The 21,195-nt window shown below is 42.2% G+C and overlaps 1 protein-coding gene across 6 annotated transcripts in view; it reads right to left on the reverse strand.

The window, feature by feature from the left end:
* The window catches only part of DNAJC6 (DnaJ heat shock protein family (Hsp40) member C6), a 417,360-nt gene that overhangs the window by 40,564 nt on the left and 355,601 nt on the right, over positions 1-21,195 (reverse strand). For 4 of the 6 annotated variants that reach the window (XM_078669025.1, XM_078669033.1, XM_078669009.1 and 1 more), the window contains 3 exons: positions 17,006-17,140; positions 15,453-15,716; positions 9,624-9,772 (listed from right to left, as the gene is read on the reverse strand). In XM_078669025.1, coding sequence (XP_078525151.1) covers positions 9,624-9,772; positions 15,453-15,716; positions 17,006-17,140 — 548 coding nt within the window. The remainder of the gene's footprint in view (positions 1-9,623; positions 9,773-15,452; positions 15,717-17,005; positions 17,141-21,195) is intronic. The other 2 variants (XM_078669042.1, XM_078669017.1) reach the window with 1 other exon arrangement.

Genomic DNA, 21,195 nt, shown 5'->3' on the forward strand with positions numbered 1-21,195 from the left:
TTTGGCTAATTTCTGGGACCCCTCAAAGGGAATCCACAAACCCTGGGTACCTTTAGAATCCCCATGATGTTGGAAGAAAAGGACCCAAATTTGGCGTGGATACCTTATGTGGTCAAAAAGTTCAGGGGTCTAAGCTCGCACTACCCCAAATAGCCAAAAAAAGGCTTGACACAGGGGGTTGGGGGGGAATGCCTAGCAGCGAAGAGGTTAAATGTATATTAAATTAATAAATAACTGTTGTTGTGCTCATCTCTAAATTAAACAGACAGTGCCACCATGTAGCAAACTATCATAAGTGCTGGTGTTGGCAAATAAGTGCCGGTGCCGAGCACTGGAGGTATCACTTAATGTAACCCTGAAGTGCATGATCCTGTGCACCCTGCCCAGAATTCTCCCAAGGCACTTTATTTTGTGCTTAACATCACTTCAATTTAGAACGCTTCAGGATTTCGGTCTGGCGGCAAACCAAAGCATGACATAGCAGAACGATACTACATAACACAGTGCACATAATATAAAACAGCATGACACAGCACAAGGTAATTTGACAGAACACACCATCACATACATTCAGAGCACAGCATGACACAATACAACATACCATAAGACAACATAACAACCACTAACATGATATAGCATAACACAGCAGGGCACAATCCGATCTAGCACTGCACAAAACATAGCAAGACACAGGGTAGATTATTACAACACACCCTGACCTAACACACTATAGCACTGCACAACATAACATTCTGACAGAATAGCACCTCACAACACATCAAAGCAGAGCAGAACACAACAGAACATAGCCAATGTAACATAACTTTGCAAAGCATGACATATCGCAACACATCATAATGGGCAGCACTTTTTCACGATGCAGGTTATACCCCCCTTTTATCCAAAATTAAGTCTCTGGAAATCTGGGTAGGTTCTCAGCTGTGTTTTTCAATCCAGAATGAAAAGGTTGCGTCCAGAGTTAGAACTCTGCTGCATTCCATCATGAGAATTAAACCTTTACTTCTTTCATATGACATCCTTCGTGTGAACCAGGTTTTAGTAGTCTACAGAACTGACGGTCTCCTCTTTGTTACCCCAGTTTCATCCCTGAAGGTTCTCTTCAATCGTCGGCCAGGTTGATCTTAGGTGCAAGAAAAAAAACTGACCGCATTTTTCTATTTCCTAGAATTTCGCACTGATTACCACTGGAAGCCACAATTAAACTGAATTAAGCATGCATTATTTATAAAGCCTAAAACTTCCAGCAACTCAAGAAGGAATTTAAAGCCATACTTCTAAAAAAAGTGTCATAAGAGAACTCTTTGGAAACTGTCATCCACCCTACTCAAATTTGTATACTATTGCTTTGTGGCTTGCTCATCAAACTCTATACAGCCTTCTACAACTGGCATTCACCTTATTCATGCAGTCTACAATTGTTTATACCTTGCTCTTTGAACTCTATGTACTGCGTAGTTTAATTGACAAATGTTTTTACTGTACTGTAACCCGTATCAGTTCTCTGTGTACTGCATTTTGATTCGATGATGGTCATGTTTACGCTTTATAAAACACTATCAATATAGAAAATACATAAACTCTGTTACCTTCACACTTCTATCATATTGCCAGGGGAAAGAAGAAATCTGAAACACCTAGTTTTAGTACAGATCTCAAGATGGTGCAAATCAAAAAATTTCTGGCTCGGCACCAACACTCTCAATGTCTCTTCCAGTTTATTGGAGATGTTCAACATTTAAAAAAATGTATAAAATAGAACATTTCTTATTCAAACTTCATTTGGGGTAGCTGATGTGCTCGGTAGCTTTCTGTTATTTTTCCTTGCTCTCATCTTCACTATCCATTGTGCTTAAGACATCCTTTTGGCATCTTTTTCTACACCTTTCAACTACCATTTTCTTTTTAACTTCAGCTTTCTTGTGTACTGTATAATCACTCAAAGGTTTATCTTGCTTAGATATACTGGGGCATATTTACAAAGATTTAATGCCGCGGTGGCATCATTTTTTGACACTACGGCAGGTTTATTTATTTCCATATTCACAAAGTGCCGCTAGACTCCTCCAATGTCACTTTTTCACAGCTAGCACCTATTTAAAAAAAATTTAAATGTATGTGTCTTGTAAAGCGCACTGCTGCCCTGAGGCGTCGTGGTGCTGTAGACGGCTGAGGAACCCGTCCTGGCTATCCCTGTGAGATGGTCCCTACTGGGTATCTCCAAGGTGAAACCAGGCATCCCTGGCGAATGTGGGGGGCCGTTGTAGAGATGAGGCAAGCTAATGCCCAGAGTTGCCGAGTGTGATCCCTGGTCAGAGTAGGCACCGAGGTGAGAATTATCAAGTCCGCTGTCCCTGGTCCACGACCCTGCCGCGTCGGGAATTGAACCCTGGTCCCGGGCCGTTCTCTGCTTCCGGGTCTGCCGCCTCTAACCAGTGAGCCACACCACTCCACAACAATGCCTGTTTGGCTAGCGGGACTTACTAAAAACGATATGCAAGGCAGGCATTACCATGATAAAACACCATAAGTACAAGGATTTCATTTAAAGTTGAAAAACTGCACCTAGGTCTAACTAGCGGCAAACTTCTACCGCTAGGAAGTATCTGGTCTTAAAAATGATGCTGGGTCACTTGAATAAAATTAGAACAGACCCAAAACATCCTTGGAAAGCTCAACTACGCCATGGATCTTCTGCTATTGCAACTAGGAGCACCAAGGAGACCACAACTACCACCACCACCACAGAGGTAACACTGGAGAAGGGAGTCGGCATACCCTCAGAGTATCATCCTCATAGACCTCAGCCAATAGGAGGTCATAGCTCATTACAGGACTCAAGAGGGGGTCCATTGTCCGCCTCCTGAACAAGATTGCTGAAAGGCTGGAGCCCACATCCCAGCGCTGCACCAACATCCCTCCGCATGACAAGTTACTTGCTGTCCTCCTCATGCTGGCATCTGGAACTTTCCAACCCCCACTGCCAGAGTGGCAGAAGAATCCAAGGCATCCTTCTCCAGGTCCCTCCCCACCGTCCTGGATGGCACCAGAAGCCTCACGCCACAATACCTCTACTTTCCCCAAACTGCACAAGAACAACAGGACAACAAGCAAGGCTTTTAAGCAATTGATGGTTTCTGCATGTGTTGGGGGCAATGGACTGCACACATGTACAACGTGTGCCTTCTGCAGTATACTGTAACAGGAAGCACACCTATACAAGGAATGTGAAGGCAATCGTGGACCATCTGGGCGTATTCATAAATGTATTTGAAAAGTACACTGGCAGTGTGCAGGACTCCTACATCTTCCAGCAATCTGCCATCCAGGATGGGACCTATGGGAATGGCCTGCTTGTTGGTAAGTACATCTCAAACACATGACAGACCACAATGCACTCAATCAAGTAGGAATACATCAGCAAATTGGTCTTGTGTTGAATTCCACTGTGCATACATTGTTGCTGTGGCTGCATTTCTTTCCAAATAGAAAATGGCAAAAGTACAACATATAGTTAACAAGTTGCACATGTTGACACTGACTAAGCCTGTGTGGGCCACATTAAACAGCGTAACGAGATGAAGGACTGTCATCTATCATGATGATATGGTGGAGCACATGCCCATTTCATGTCTACATTGTAATGGGAAATATGTCTGCATAACATAGCAAGTTCTAATAGGTATGAAACAAGGTAGGCTACTACAAAGTACATAATTGATTTTTCTAATGTCAAAAATGTCAACCATGGACAATGTGCTACCCCTTCCTAGCCAATAACAATGTAAACCACAACATAATTACATACATTGAATGTTCAGGGACCAGGTGACAGAGTGCAAGTAGTGTGCCACCCTAGGATACCACAAACAAATTATACACATGCACAGGGTTTATTACCATTTACAATATGATGTTGTCCAGCAATCTGTAGCAGACCTTGTAAGAGGCAATACCACAGATACTATGACAATGAATATTGAATTTGTTACTCGAAGCATAACATTATGTGCGGACTACAAGAGGACATATGCACAATGGTGGATGTTGGTTTAGCCACTAGACACCAGTATGTCATGAATTGAACGTAGAACCCCATGGATGTGTAATATGTCAAAGAAATGCACATTCCACCACTTCTGCTTGGATGCAGGTTAGCTTAGCCTTTTCCACACTCATCGATGTATAGTGGCCAAAAAACAACAGGAGGACTTATGTGTCCATCCAATTTTTGCTAAGACACTCATGTAACAGTACATTGTAATGATTATATACAAATAAACATTGTGAAATCAAGGCATTCCCAGTGTGAAATTTGTGTATTACAAGTCACATTTCTGTGAGATTGTGAAACATGCTCATACATAAACACTGCAATAGTTACCCTCACCAATGCAGCATCACATCACAAATCAACACAATTAACAATTAACACACATCAGATCCAATGTGCACAATTTGCCAAAAACTGTATTGGCAAAATCACTCCAGCTCTCATCCAAAATCCCGGACTGTGCAGCAGGTTTCCCCCTCATGAACACACTATAACCACTATGACATCTAACAACATTTCCAAAGCCATACTGTGAGTGTCATAGAGAAAAGCTGCACTGCTTCTGCCTGTGAAGACACACAATGAATGGATACCAATTAAGGTTAAAGCTATGGCCTACACTGTCCCCAAGGTTTCTTGCATTGTAGTCTACTTGTTCAAAACTTCTGTTCAATTTCAAAACACATCTACTAACTTCTGTACGGTGTCCCCACAGTGAACTCTGTGCACCACCATGTGTAGATTACAACAGTGGCTGATATTAGTGTTTAGTAGTTGGGTGGGGGCTGGGGGGAAGACTCTGACTGCGCAGGATCCTAGATGCAAAATCCCAGTGCTTCTCTCAAGCTGGGAATAATAGTATTCCCAGCATGAAAGACGTGCTGGGATTTGGCTGCTGAGCAGCTTCGTTTGCCGCTCAGACAGGGCATTGGAGCCTAGAGTGTTTTCCAACCTGGCTGTACAACCCTGCCGGGTAGAAGGAACTTAAGTGCGCAAGTGTGTTTGTCTGGCCTAGGACAGTCGCCAAACATACATGCACCCTTAAAAATTCTAACCACTCCATCTGCCATGCCTCTCGAACATGACGGCCTGAGCCCACCCACCCAGCTTAAGACTTGTGTCGTCAGCGGTTAGGCAAAAATAAAATGAGAATATAATGCTTTTATCATTATTAGATTTTTCCTCTTTTAGCAGGAAGGCAGCGCTCCTAAACCATGACGGAGGAGCCGCCCCTGGTAAATTATCATGTCACATGGTCACATACATCCACTTTCATTTCCATGCCGGACACATAGAAACATGTAGTTGAACATTTGTTTTATTACTGTGTAATTGTTTAATAGATAGGTTGTACAGTTAAACATTGTTGTCTATTGTAAAGGCCATTAAAACCAATGCAACAAGTAATTCATGTAGTAAATAGTGGTTGGCTGGTGACAAATAGAGCTTCAGTTTTGGGACAGAGGACGATAGGGGTAGTAGTGACGAGTGCTATTCTCATACCTTTCAGAAATTGACAGTCCTTTTTAGGTCTCGGCCTAGAGACGCGCGAAGCGCGTTCTCTGCAGAGAACTATTGTAATCATGTCAGCCGCCAAAGCCGCCAAAAGGAGACAAGAGCTGGGCACGCGCCCAGCATTCCTAATAGGAGAGGGAGCGACAAGTGCTGGCCACGCGCGGATTAGGTCGCGCGCACGCTGACGGCGCCAGCGTCCCCGCCGCGCGCCGATCACTGCTCTCTTCCTAGCCGGCATCGAGAAGTTTCGCAACGCAGTGAGGGCACTGAGAGGTAGGTGCTTGTTTTATTGTGTAATTGTTTAACATTTTTCAGAGTCTTCAAGTTGATAGAGGAGATGTGCAGAGACCGCTCTAAACCAAACCAATACATTGAATGTGATTGTACCACATGCCATTCAAATGCTGTGGTTATTGAAGTATTTTTCTTCCAAATGGTGGTGTTTGACATCACAGGGCTGAGCAGTTTACAGCTGGTTACCTGTGCACTTCTTTCTCAGACATCATTACCTCTCTATCTTGCGCAGGGGCGTAGGTTCAGGATGGGTGTTTGGGGTGGTAGCACCCGCTGGAAAATTTATTCTGCTGTAAATAATTGCGTACAAGTGCTTTAAGTCGGGTATGGTGAGGTGTTCGTAGGATTTCACATGAGATTTCTACAAACACATGCAGACTAAAACAGGTACGCTTGACTCCGTTTTAAATGTCTTAAAATTGGGTTATTTTGTATAAAGTTGAGTTACAAGTACACTCACATTCCACTCTCCTCTCCCTTCCTGCTGCTCCTTTAGGCCCCCCTCCTGTCCTGCTTCTCGTATAATGACTATATTTTAACCCACATGGTTGTTGGGAAATCTGAAGCCCTCCAACCCCCCCCATTTTACTGACCAAACTACGCCCCCTGCTCGTCTGCTTTAATGGTGTGCATGCGTGTTTGTTTCCATGGTATGCATGCATTTTCTTATATCTTCGATTTCACCAGGCTTTGCTCACCACAGACCTCCTCCTAGCCCGATAATTTTTTTGCTTTGATTTTTGTCTTCTTAATAAACGGAATATATTTTGACCAGATGCACCCAGCGTCTCAGCACATCAGCTTCTCTTGGCGGCAACACGGATGAATTCAGATTACTTTGAAATCGGATTTTGGGAAAAATCGACCTCGGTCGTTTTTGTTAATCAATTTACTGTTTTTCTGAGAAAAACTCATGGCTAATGACTAAATGTATTGTTTGGCATCGGGTTTTTCCAGAGCAACAGAATTCGATTTCCTTCCTGCCTAGCATGTTTATTTTTGCCATAGCTCTGTTTAGCTGAGGCAGATATTTTGTGTTCTTGGACGAGACAATGTCACAGAGGCCACTTAGGCAAGATTACAAATGTTTCGTTTTTATGTAACATCTTAGAGGTGGTTTGGTTTGGGAAAAATAGACCCTGGGGCTGAAATGCATCAAGTGCTGAGTGCATAGGTACCTTTATGGGTTGGGTTATCATCTGGTCAAAGGCAGTGCAATTTGTGCTTCTGGAATCACACAGAAAGGACTGCACATTATATTAAATAGTTAAATTCTGGAGTGCCAGACTAGATCTTTTGTTATCCTCTCTACCCTTTGTAATATAGTGAGTGTTGTGTGCATTGGCAATAGCCTAGAGCAAGTGTATTCAATGTAGGTCCAGAAAGATCGGCTCCATGCCATCCTTGCAGGTTGACCATTAATTAAGTAAATGGGTTCCACAGAGGCTCATTGTAAATGATATTCTGAAAAGCTGGCAGTGATCTGTCTGTCCTAGGCTTGCCAGGTATCGATGCCTTGGCATAATCTGCACTAGATCCTGGAGGGATGTTGACGAGGAAGATTTCACAATCCTTAGTTTGAATGTGGTGTTTAAGGTAATCTGTAGGTTGTGGGTTCAGTAATTTTTTTTTACGACTGGTAGTGCAATTGGCAGCTGTCTGAGCACTAGCCTGCGGAACGAGGGTAAATTGTTAAGTTTATGTAACATGCTTCTTCTTTGTGAGTGTTTTGGATACAACACTGATTAAAAGGCATAGCAATGACACAAAACTGAGTTGACACAAAGTGACTAGTGTATAACCGGTCCTTCATGGACCAGAAACAAGCATCCTTGGACCGGTTTCAGGGTTTCACCCCTCATCAGCCAGGATAACTTGAATCCAGTGGTACAGTGAGCCGGGACCCACATTTGGGCATAACCGGCACACTTAGGGTGAGGTAGCAAAAGACACACAATTAATGGACTGAATGCAGAATAAATCAAAACATTCACCCCCTGTCAAGAGATCTGGGTTAAATCCATCATTCTTTTGCTCACCATGCCACCCCAGTTCAGACCTGGCCATATGCAAATCAGTCTTTATCCTGTGCCTCATGGGAACAGTCCAGCCCAAACTGCCAAGCCAGGTCTTCCCTGGACAAGAAACAAGCATCTTAGGGCCGGCTTCGGGGTTTCACCCCTCATCAGCCTTCCTGCACATTCCTGCACATAACCAATCATTAATGGCATTTTGCTCTTTCTATGTGTGCTGCAAAATGCAGCACGCATTGAAAAAGCAACAAGCATTTACAATGCAATGGTCTCGGCATTATTAAAGGTAGAGCTATTGGCATTGCTCGATATTTTTCATTTTCTTTTTTTTTTTAAACATAAATAAATGGTATTGTCATTTACAATGGCAATAGGTGAGCATTAGACAGTAGTAAAGAGTATTCCCAGACACAGAGCCACACACACACACACAGACAGAGCCACACACACACACAGATGGCTCTGTCTGTGTGTGTGTGCGTGGCTCTGTCTGTGTGTGTGTGCGTGGCTCTGTCTGTGTGTGTGTGTGTGGCTCTGTGTGTATGTGTGTGTGTGCGGCTCTGTCTGTGTGTGTGTGTGCGGCTCTGTCTGTGTGTGGCTCAGTGTCCGCGAATACTCTCTACTACTCTCTAATGCTCACCTATTGCCATTGTAAATGACAATACCATTTATTTATGTTTAAAAAAAAAAAATGTCATGAACAATGCCAATAGCTCTACCTTTAATAATGCCGAGAACATTGCTTTGTAAATGCTTGTTGACAATAAGATCATTTTGGGGACAGGAGCATCCGTTAGTTGGGCAGAACCAGGCTTACTGAGGTATATTATTCTGGACAGGTAAGTTATTTAGAGAACACTAAATAATAATGTGTGGGCAATGTGAAAGAGACCACAATGGAGATCATACGACCACTACAAGGAGCATTTTGGTAGAAGGTTGAAGACTTTCTGGTTTTGACAGCACCGGTTTATTTTTGTGACTTTCCTGGCACAAACTGTATTGTAGTAGGTATGTACAGTAATCAGCGAGTGTCTCTTGTGCCTTCCCCTTATCTAGGTTAGGTGGGCCAGCCCCAAACTACTGTGGCATTGGAGGCATGGTCTGTGATATGCAGGTGCCTGTCAGACCCATGTTGGATTTCCTGTTGAAGTGGGGGCCCTTCTTTACCAAAAGAGCTTACTTTGACAAGTTAGTCACACTTTCAGCAAAAACGCTCTTCCCAGTCGGTCATGCCATGGCTTTATGATGAAATGTGCCACATCTTTAAGTTTTACAAAAAACACAAACCACCAAAGCAGAGGTTTGTCTTTAGAATGTGTGTGGGGGTTTCTACCAGCACACAGGGTACATGATTAAGTATCTTCCTGTTTGCATGGCTGTCCCAGGCAAGAAAAACATAGTAGAAATGGCATGGGAAGCCCAACCCTAAATAAGAAGGGCCTCCTGGGATTATTGGTATACTTTGGCAGGTGCCCTGCTCTGTGGGTGCCCACAGTGGGAGAGCTGGCATTGTCTCCACTGTCAGAGAAAGCAACATCTCAACATGTCTGAATGAGGCAAGTAATACATAAGGTTATTAGAATAAGAACCTCTACATGAAACCCATATGTATGACTACTATTGTGGACTGTCTTCTTTGAATGTCTACTTAGTACATTATCATAGTTGTACTGTACTGTTTCATCTTCAGAAAATAGATCACTTACTTTTAACTTTTCAGGATCCATGTCTTTTGCCATTTCCTCTTTTCTCATTTCAGCTATCGTTCTGGGACCTTTTCTGTCTTTGTGTGCACTGAAGCCTTGACTGGACAGTAGGTCTTCAAAATTGTCAGAAGTCCCTTTATGTGCTGAATCTTCAAAATCAGAAAAGTTTTATAAATATATTTGAATATTTTCTGTATATACCTTTTATCATTAACAAACACATTTTTGTTAAACTTTGTTTTTATTGAGGTTTCAAAGTTCAGAGACATATTCATCATTATTACAGTAACCTGTAATATGGTAATAGAAGGATCTAGTTATACAATAGCATGCTAGCACATCCAGTACTGCTGGTCTGTGTCAGTCCCCAAGTTGAGCAGCTCATACATATGCACATCATGTCCATCATGCAGTAACGACTTATAACAGAAAGCTTCAGTAAACAACAACATCACAAGCACACCATGATTTAGCTCACTACAAGTGTAATTACCCACAAGAGACCTTCTCAGCTGCACTCTCTCGCACCTTAGTTGCCTTTTTTATGAGTTCCTGTATTAAGTGGGTGCAGTCGCTTCCATAAAGACGTCCATCCAGTTCATCTGAGAGCACTCGCCAGCGGCCGGGTCCTTGTCCCCTATTAATTGTCGGACCATTTCCGCCCAGTCCCCGAGGTCTTCCTCTACCCTGTCATCCGTGCAAACCTGCTTAAGGTAGATCTCTTCCACTAGCGCACATTCCTGCATGTCCTTCTGCCATTTGTCCACTGTGGGTCAGGCACTGGCCACCCAGCGAATCACCACAGGTCTGCTGCCCAGTAGGATGCCCAGTTTTGCGAATTAATATTGCATCACTCTGTTCTTGGGTCTGGCTGATAAAGCCCAGTATGCAATGTTTGATCATGAGCTAGATGTCCACAAACGTCGCCCCTTCAGTTTCTCAGCCATGTCCTCCCAGTACATCCGTAACATCCTACATGTCCAGGGTACAGAATACTGGGGCACTCCGAGGGCCTTCTAGCGGGGGTCATGTATGTCCGGTGGAGGAAGTGAAAGTGCATGAGTTTGAACTTGACATTACCTGCAACCTCCTGAAACTGCGCACAGGCCAGTGTCCATTCTGCAGCTGTGAGCAAGGTTTCCAGGTTGGTATCCAATGCTGATCGTGCCTTAAAATATGGTGTTGGCTGGTCAGCTTCCAGCGCCTGATATAATCTAACTCAGTGATTCCCAAACTATGGCTCACGGACCTCCTAGACCTCCTAGTAGGTATGTGACACATTCCCAGGGGGGGGCAGCAGTTTTAAGGGCCCTGCAATGTTCCTCCTATATTCAGCAGCTTTTGAGCAACAATAAAAGTCTCAAGATAACTCCGGTGATTAATGTAACTGTCCAGTGGCAGCTTTTACTCATCTAAGGTACTGCAGAGGGTTAATATGCCTGCAGCAAAGAACGTGTACCATACATTTAAAAAAACAATATTTTATGTGCAGCGCTCAGTGGGTTACTGCTTTTGTCACAGAGATTCTGCTGTTACTGGGCTGTTCATAAGTTATAATCATAATCTAGCACAGTGAGCTATTAACTGCAATCAAAGAGCTGCATGCAAACTGCATGGTACAAGTTAGTAAGTTTTGTTCTTTTCCTAGTCTTTCATTATCCTGATGCTGCTAAAAAAAGGTTTGTTTGGGTAGAAATAAATTCTTCTTATTAGTCAATGAAAACGCCTGTGTTATGTTCTCTGAATCTTGAGTTTGTGCTCCTTCATACCAAGCACTCTTAAAAATGCCTACCAGTATGGATGACATGTGAATCCTACACCTTGTAGTCCCGTTTGCCTTATGTAACATTTTCTAGACACTGATTTACACACGTATGATTCATTGTCTCTGTACGTGTGTGATGTAAAGTGCTCTGACACCCTACACTGGTATGAGAGGTGCTTTAAAATAAATGAAATACATGTGACAGAGGGGCTATGGAGAGATAAGAGGCACTGTTGAAGGGTGATAGTGAGGGAATCATTGAAGAGCCCCAACAAAAATTGTTGTATCCTGGTGCACCGTAAGGCCATAATTTACTATGCTTTAAAAGATAATACAATTCAATATATAATGACAAATGTGTTGTAGAATGCACCATTGTTTCCCTAATTTTCTGGGAGGAGAGCTCACTTGCTACACTAGGTGTGCACTGTACAGAGACTGGTCTGACAACATTTGCCAGAGCTGCTTTGGGTTTCCAGTCTGGCCCGGCCGGAGCCTCGTACCGCAAAACAAAACCAAACATTGAAAAGTTAGTCATCGAGATGCAGAATCAATCTCTCCATTAAAACGTGTTCAATATAAAATAATACATCTTTATGAATTCAAGTATTTGTTTGGTGTGCACATTTGTGTATTTTATGCAAATTACTGTTTGACATTTAAATAGCACAAATTGTTTGGGGGACTCCGGGTTCCAGTAGTGACTCAATGGGGGTCCTCAGAAGTCGAAAGTTTGGGAACCACTGATCTATCTTTCAATTGTCTCCCCTGTCCACCCTCCAATATTATCTCCAGGGCCTGGGACACCGGTGATGCCCTCGTGAAGACCGTCCAGCTCTCCCTGGCAGTGCGTGCCAGCTGTAGGAACTGCCCAGCTGAATGTAATGTACGTGTCTGCAGGCTCAAGGTCCTCCAACTGAAGGCAGGCCCCAGCCGTCCAGTCCCACATTCATTACTTGCAAGATCTGTCGAAATGACTGCAGCCAGTCCTGTGGGAGGAATCTGCCAAATGGTTGACAGCGAAGGGCCCGGCAAATCATCATGTCTCACACACTGCCGCAGTCAGTAACACCACCTCCGACACACTGGCTGGTTGTCGGCTTCTAATAAGACATATAAGGGAGCACCTTCAACTCCGCCAAGACCCTCAGGAGTAGCATTCCCCAGCTAGGCTCTGTTGATACCATTGCACAGCATGCTGCAGTTGTGATGCCATATAGTAAAGTTCTAGTTCTGGGAGGCCAATCCCCCCTCCACTTTGCTCAGTTTCAATATCTCCTGTCTGGCCCTATATCGCCCTCCAGCCCATACTAGGGATATTCAGAGTTTGTCGAGGTCCCGGAATATCGAGCAGAAGATTGGTTGTAACATATTTTGGAAAACATAGAGGCATTAGGGCAACAGAACCATTTTGGCCAGGGCAACCTGCCCGATTATGGAGAGTAGAGGCATATTCCAAAAGTCAACAGAGGCGCATAGTTCCCTCACTTCCCTTTCTATGTTGTGCCGGTGGTACTGGGGCATGTCATTCATCACCCAGATACCAAGGTAGCGGAAAGCGCTGCGTTCTCAGGTGATCCCCATCAGTAGCAGCACCTCTTTGGGGGTGCCAGTCAAGGCTGCACAGGTAGACAGTACCATCTTCTGTCTGTTCACCCTCAGACCAGACACTTCTCTGAAGTGGCCAATTTCTGAAAGAGAATTGAGAGAGACTCTATTGGACTGGCCAGGTACTCCAGCGTGTCACCCATTTACATGCGTCATATCAACCACCCTCATATGCCAAGGGTGCAGGGTGTGCCGCAGCCTCATAGCCAAAGGCTCTACCACGAGGGCGAAGTGCAGCGGGGTCAAGGAGCATCCCTGTCTCATGCCTAACTCAATAGACCACTGTGGCAAGAGCAACCTTCTGGTACTGAGTCACGCAGTAGGCACAATGGAACAGGAGCCTCCTCCACTTGAGGAATTGCAGTCCAAAACCCATCTTGGTCAGAACCTCAAACATATACACCCAGCTGAGGCTATCAAAGGTCTTATCTGTGTCTAAGGCCATGAGGGCCCAATTCCAGTTGGCATTTCCTGTATTGTATAGCACATGCCTGAGGCACCATTGGTTCATCATTGTGTTCCACCCTCAGATGAACCCACACTGGTCCTCATGCACTAGTGCCAGCCTCCATCTACACCTCTAGGAGGTGGTCGGCAAGAATGTCAATGTTGGTCTGGTAGAATACAGGGGGAAAACCGTTGCTTCCAGGTGTCTTTAATGTTGCTAGGCCCTTGATGGCAGGGAGCACATCCTCCCGTGTTACCTCAGCTTCCAGTTCCACCCTGTTCTCGCCTGGAGCTTCAGAATGGGAATTGTAGGCAGGACATTAGTGATCTGCTTTTTATTAGTACCCAGGTGCCTCCTGTATAGGGACGACAGGTATGTTGACAACTCCAGGTATATGCCTGTTTGTGTCACCACTCTCGTACCGAATTTATGAAGGGGAAGAAGAATTCCTTCAGAGTCAAAGCCAGCATCAACCTGATCTCCATTGGCTATTCTGCTGAAGTCAACAGCACAGAATTGGTTGAGGCACCTACTAATGATCCTCTCCCAAAGGCACTCTATAATAAAATTGATAAAAAACCAAGAATAGCACAAAATATGATAGCACAGGTTTTCTGGCCCAACTCTAGCATGAGCTTGACAAACAAAATCATTTTGATTCCTAAGAGTAGTATGACCTCCAATAAATGGTGTAAAGTTATCTACTCAGATAAAGGACATGTGAAATATCGTAATAACTATCATACCCATCCCACAAGAGCCCTGTACAGTATTCTGACCGCATGTGCTCAAGTCGATGATTTAAAGAGGCTGTGCAAAGTTACATTGCGGAACGACAAAAAAGGAACTTACAACATTACTGTTAGGTGTAGAGAGGGAAATCCCCAAGAAAAAAAGGCACGACAAGTGCTAAATTTAACACCCCTTTCTGCCTGAGAAGATAGGAGGACAAAATACACAAATATGGTTATTGAATAGACTTGCACTATCAATGAGTCTCCGAAAGGAAAGAATCTTTACAAGATAATTCCCAATTTCTTTCTGACAGCAATTGTACAGTGCTTTAAAGACTGATTTGCATATGGCTGGGTCCAAACTGAAGTGGCAGGGTAGGTGAAAAACCATGGATTTGGGATACAGCACCGAATGCATGCCAGGGGCTCCGATTAATTCAAGCATTCCATCCATCACTTTGTCTTTGATGCCCCCAGCAATTTTACAGGCACTAATTCTCCATGGGTGTTTAGTACTTGTTAAACAGTCCTTTCTCCCATTCCAGGTGGATTGTTCTAACTTTTAATTTCTATCTACTCAAGCCAGAGGTTTTCACTCTTCAGTCGTTTAAGTTCCTAATGTTTTGTACATAGTTTGGGTGAACATATTCTGATGGAATGAAGGCAGATAGTCAAAAGTATGCTTGCTTAAAAAAAAGTCAATAGAATATATGATCATTGTTGTGTTCTATCACATTTTTTCAAATTAATTAGGTATAAGTCCAATATCATCTGCAATAGGATAAATACAGTTTTAGTCAAGGTTCCAAGTCTTTACTGCCAGGCGAGCAAAATCACAAGCTGTGTCAACCAAATTATATCTGTTGGTGTTAGGTCAATGAAAAAGAAGTGGGCTACAATTGAGAAAACATGGAGATGTAATTTTAGCCCTCACAAAGTGTGGTCCTTCTGGTATATCTGTAGTAATGTGTCCAAAAATATATTTTTTAAACATGATGTGCAGGAAATAGCTATGCTAGCAAGATAGCTCAGTGTGTTACATGGCATGTGCTGAATAGAATGTGTCTTGCTGGCATGTACTGAAGAGCAATCACCAATAGTCCTCTTCCTATCCTCCTCTTATTAATATTATTTTTATTATTCTTACACAATATTGGCCTCAAATTGATATCTCATCCACACATTCACAATTTAAGTAATACAACATTCTGTTGGAAAAACTGTAATTTCAGGGACAAATCCCCCACTTTTGCACATTATTGCCTGCTCCTTACCAAGATTAGTTGTGCTTTTGCGATGATCATTCTGCCCACCGGGCGTGGCAGCAAAACTAACATTGTAGTTTGGTCTATTCTGTGGGGAAGAGTGAGGTGCATTCTGCTGGGGCTTTGGCTGGGATTGTGGCCAAGAAAAGCCTGTACTCGGCTGCCAACCTCCACCTCCTGGCTGAGGTGAAGGTCTTTGGGGAGAGCTCAGAGGCGGAAATCCTCCACCCAATCCAGTTGGTGTGGTGGGGCGACTGCTAAACGATGAACCACCTATTAAAAATACAAAAGTAGAAGTTACGATTTAAACTTACATTTTGAATCCAATCATCATTTTGAATTGCAAAAATAAGTGATACGTTCTATTTTCAGTCAAACTGACTTTCTACTACTTCAAACTGCATGGCACTAGTACTTTTCACACATTTAATGCAACATTTTAATTAGGCTGTTTCTGGCCCACTCATCTTATTAAATTAACTGTCAGAATATTTTAGCAGCAATCTGTGTTACATTTTCTACCTCTTCCACAAATGTGAGTTGTTATTGTGAATAGGTAAGAGTTATTAAAAAGTATGTATTATACCGACAAATGACATACTTTACCACAAAAAATCATTTGATAGCAACTAGACCTGCATAAAATGTAAATTACGCAGGCATACTTTGTATAATTTTGGGAATTTCACATTGTGCTTGCTCAGTAAATACTTTAAATTTGCATAAATACATGTTATTTGTGGCAAAAACTTTAGCGCACACATGCAATTTGTGGTGCAAGTTTCTCGCAAATGCACAAAAAACGTTAAGCAGGTTTTACATGCTTCTTTTGTTTAAATGCATATTTGTGCCAAAAAGTGACGCATTTTTACTGAAGAGCTCAAAGTAAAGGATTTCATAGTCACGTAATTAGGAGTAATTTTACAGCAATTTTGCATAATTATGTGTAAGAAAATTATGCAAATTTTGCACAAGCCTAATAATAGCACATATCCAAAAAACGAAATTATACTATATCCATAGTGATATCATAGATAACTTCAATATTATCAGTGATGTCATCAATGTCATTTGTGGTGTCATCTGTCACATCATTGGTGAGTCCATGATGACTGTATTTGGGCTGTGAGTTGCGGTTTGCCTGGTTACCACTACTGATCAATTTCAGTGAGCTGTTGTGTATATAATAAATTAATATTGAGTTATGGCTTCTGTTCATAAGACATTGAAAGTATTAAGAAAATATCCGAAATTCCCATTGAAAACATAAATATACCTCCAAATGTATAGCCATATTGATGCCCTTCACCCAGTCCCTAACTATTCATTGCTTCCCATGGTTTATCTGGATACTTTGTCCCTTTTTGCTTCATATTTGACCACCTCAAATTTTCCTCTATATCTTCCTATTAATTATATCTAGCTCCATCAAATTCAAAAATCACAATGCTGCAAATCATGTTCCATCTGGACTAACTATTCTTGAGTCACAATCTCTCATTCATGCCGCTCTCTTCACAATGCCCCAGATATTCATGTGACACTTTGTTTTTCTATATAACCTGTTAGGTTTGTACCAAGTGTCCCCAGATCAGCAAAAGGATCCAAATGTTGCGGCTTAGATTGATGAGTTGGAGTGTTATGTGCAGACCCAGTGGGACTAGTAGCAGCCGATCTGCTTCTTCCAGCTAGACCTCCTGCAAAGAAAAAGTGCATGTATATAAATATTTATTCACTAGCACATGTGTTATCACACTATTTATAAAGGTGCTGGCCAGAAGTAAATACCGTTTATACATCATGTGGCAAATGAAAACATGTAAAAAAGCAAACTTTGAGAGAGAATATAATTCACTACACCTAGTTATCTAATGATTATGACATTCTTGGCTGATTTACATAATAAACAATTACCACTATGACCACGTTCTCATATTGTAGTGCAGTTCTAAATGTATATGAGCCCCAAAAAAAGATAGCTCAATTTTATCCCGTAAATGGTGTCTAATGTGTGTGATACAATGCAATATCACAAATACTTATGAATTCATGCAGGTAGGCAGGATGAGGCTCTCAAGTGAGGCACTAGCTCCTGTGAGAACATAAGGTATTCACTGTCATGTTCCCCAGATGTGGTCTTCTAAACCATGTAGAGAAGCAGGGGCCTGGGAACTTTGGTACTACGCTATGAGACCTGCCTTCTCTGCGGAAAGTTTCTAGACTGGTCCAGCCCAAATTGCTCCAAGAAGACTAAATTAATCTAGCCATAAACCTACTGGTCTGCACCTTCCATGGTCCTGCCACCATCCCTGGTACTTCTTATGAGTGATCACAGGTGATTAGGGGAGGGCGATATTCTCGAACAAGATATTATCATAGTAAGTCAGGTAGAATTTTCACTACACTCAGAGGAAGCGTGTGAAACTTAAGCCAACATTTCTCTACCAAAATTCACTAAAGTAAGTGAGATTTTCACCCACTCTCCTCCAGAAGGTCCACAAACAAAATTTGGGGGATGGATTTTTTTTCTGAAAACATACTTGCCTTAGTTTCATATAGTGCAACCTCTCTTGAGGCACATCTATAATATACACTTCCCCAGTGTTGTCTAGAATTTGTTTTTAAATTGAAGCCTTATTACTGGACCACTATTAATGAATCGCTCACGGAAGCAGGTGCCTTGATACAAACGCTCACCCTGGAATATGCGCTCCTGGGGCTGGGCCCAGCAGCGCGTAAGAGGAGCGTAGCAACACGTTTTACTGATGTAGCCCTGTTACTTGCGAAACGTGCTATCACAATGAGGTGGAAGTCACCCAAGCCACCTGATCCCAAATTGTGGAAAATGGAAGTGATACGTTGGGGCAAAGCAGAGGGTGAAGTGCTACAGCGTGAAGAACGCAGGGGCCTCAGGAAAACATCGATTTCATTGGACTGGTTTGCCATTTTGGGGAGGTTCGAGACTGGGGGTGATGATGAGTCTAATGTTTCGATCCCCATAAATTGAAATGTGTCCTGCTGTCAGTGGGCTTTCATGTACCGTGAACAAACGTGGTGCGCTAGACTATGATACGGGATACCCCGTGATACTATTGCTCATGTCACTGACTGATTGTGTGGAAAAGCACACTTGGTAAGATCTGTACTGTGGGTGCAGCCTGGTACTGACTGGTATATACATACGTAAAGTGAGAGTGTCTTGGGTGGGATTTTTGTGGGTGGCGGGAGGGCGTTTTTCCAATTCTTAAGGGGTTTGTTCACATACTTGGAACTACGACGAAATTAAAAAGTACAATGTACCTGCTGTTATTCGGCCTGGAGGGACACACTTACTTCTGGTTTTGTCATATGGTAACAACTCTGTACTGTTGCTCTCATCACTATACTAATAAACAGATTTTCAAAAAAAGAAAAAAAAAAAAGAAAGGAAGTTGAAAATCCTAGACTGCTCAAAAGGATGATTGTCTGGTGCAATTTCTCTTGAGTAAAATCAAGACTGGAGCTTTTTATTAACCAGTCCTCCAGTGACAATAAAGAAGAATTTCTTGGTAAAGCAGATGACCTCTAGCCATGTTTTTGTAAAGATTCTAGGGGCCAAGTAAAACACAAAGTGAACGTGCTTGTCTCCTAAAACAAATCTCAGGTATCTGCTTTGCCAGTTTATATATATGAAAGCACATTTCCATGAGAACTATTGATACCAAGCAGTCCGCTAGATACAAGGTTTTTAGAATCTGATGCAGAGTTATTGTCACAAACGTCTCTTGAAAAATGGGTTTAAGAAATGTAATCCACAATTAGTTGTAAAGTACTCCTTTCCTCTGTATCAGAAAGTATCTGGAGTAACATCCTTGTCTTGCTCTACCAGGGGCACTCTCAGTGTCGCACTTTTGCTAGTCCAGATTGAAATTTTCATCAAGATATGCGAGCAAGGAAAAATCTGAGAGGGGAACGGATGGTGGTCCCCTTAAATAAAGGAGAGAGAATCACTAATCATACTATCTCTAGAATAGCTGGACGAAGTTATACCCAACTAGTTTGAAAGAAAAGACAATGCCTAACCTTCATTGTGATGAACCATGCTCTCAAAGGAGGTTTGGGGTTGTGGGGTTGGAAGATGATGAAGGCTGGAATTGCCTGATATTATATGTGTGTAAAGATCAGATTTTGGCTGATCTGTCAGCATGGCCATAGAAAGTGTTTTACGGTTTTCTTGATGATAGAGACACATTGAGTAGGCTCAGCAATGGAGGGGAACTGAAGAACCATAACATTTGTTTCAGGAAAAATAATAATAATCAACCTGTTGCTTTCTGCAGTTCAATGTACATGCTAGGATCAGAGTGCATTTGAGGATGCTGATTATCCACCTGATTGTCATCTTGAGAGATGGTACATAACCTAGAAAACCCTGAGCATTTATCAAAATATTTCTGTCTGATGATCGTCCTGATCTGAGGTACCTCCTGCTTTTGGAGAGAATCGGATGGCCTAATTCTAGCTGTTTTAAATATATGGTCCACTACATTGGCTTTGGCAATATCTCTGGTGTGGAAGCCATCATTGATAACTACATCTTACAATGCCAGCTTCAGCGACACTAATGCAAGCATCTTAAGGTCTCTTTAATGTGCTTCAAGATCAACTTTGTTGTCATGATTTTATGATTGGGGATGAGCTCACTGAAGAAATAACAAAATCACCCTGCACTGTGTTGAAGAAAGCACAATATTGATTTTAGAGTGCACTTCAGTTGGTGGATAAGAAACAAAGAGGGGCAAAATTGGTTCGTCAGAAGGTTCAGTACGGTGTTCTGCAGCACCAGATAAGGGAATACATACTTATTCTAGGGGAATCTGCATAAAAACTGGAAATGGGCCCACACACTTCTCCAATTATTTTATCCTGAAAATGAGAGGATCACTTTGGTTTTTTGTGTGAATTTTTCCAATACACAGCTTTGAATGGAGCATCAGATTTCAAATGGAGTTTTTATCCCTCTAGCAGAGTGGCCAGTATAAGATTTTCCTCCCATTCACCAGTTGCTTTGAGATGTATCTCAGAACAGGTCACTCAGTGAGGTGTCAAACTGTTTTTTATAAGCAACCTGAAGAGGGGGACAGGAGAGGTTCACAGACATTTGTTGATGACAGCTTGATGCTAGAAGAGGGCAAACCTTGATCACAATGGTAAACAAGCATTTACAATGCAACTGTCTCGCCTTTGCAAAAGTTAGAGCTATTGGCATTGTAAATGACAAACTTTTTATGATAAATAAATGGCATTGTCATTTACAATGCCAATAGCTTAATCTCTCGCAAATGCAAGACCTATTGCATTTGAAATGCAATAGGTCGGGTATTTACGCGAGTTTGAGCTATTGACATTGCAAATAACAATGCGTTTTATTTATGTTTCAAAAACCAAAACATAAATAAAAGCTTTCTCACACTGCTGTCTCTCTCACCCATATTTAATAGGGAAATGGTTGGAAAGCCAGAACCCGAAAACAAAAGCAAATAGAAAATAAACATTTAATTTTTTTAAATGTAATATTTAAGAACTCATTTGAACCATTAAAACGCATAATTGAATTCACGTGTTATTCACTCGTATATAGCGCACCAAAGTAAGTAAAAGACAACAAATAAAGTACTTACAAGGTAAATAGCTCCAGTTTTCAATTTTGGGTGGATTTTATACCTTTTTATTCCAGGCACAGATCTACAAAATCCTCCGAAACTCGCTTTGG

This window comes from Lissotriton helveticus, chromosome 1_2 (assembly GCF_964261635.1).
Source record: "Lissotriton helveticus chromosome 1_2, aLisHel1.1, whole genome shotgun sequence".
Taxonomy (NCBI): Eukaryota; Metazoa; Chordata; class Amphibia; order Caudata; family Salamandridae; genus Lissotriton; species Lissotriton helveticus.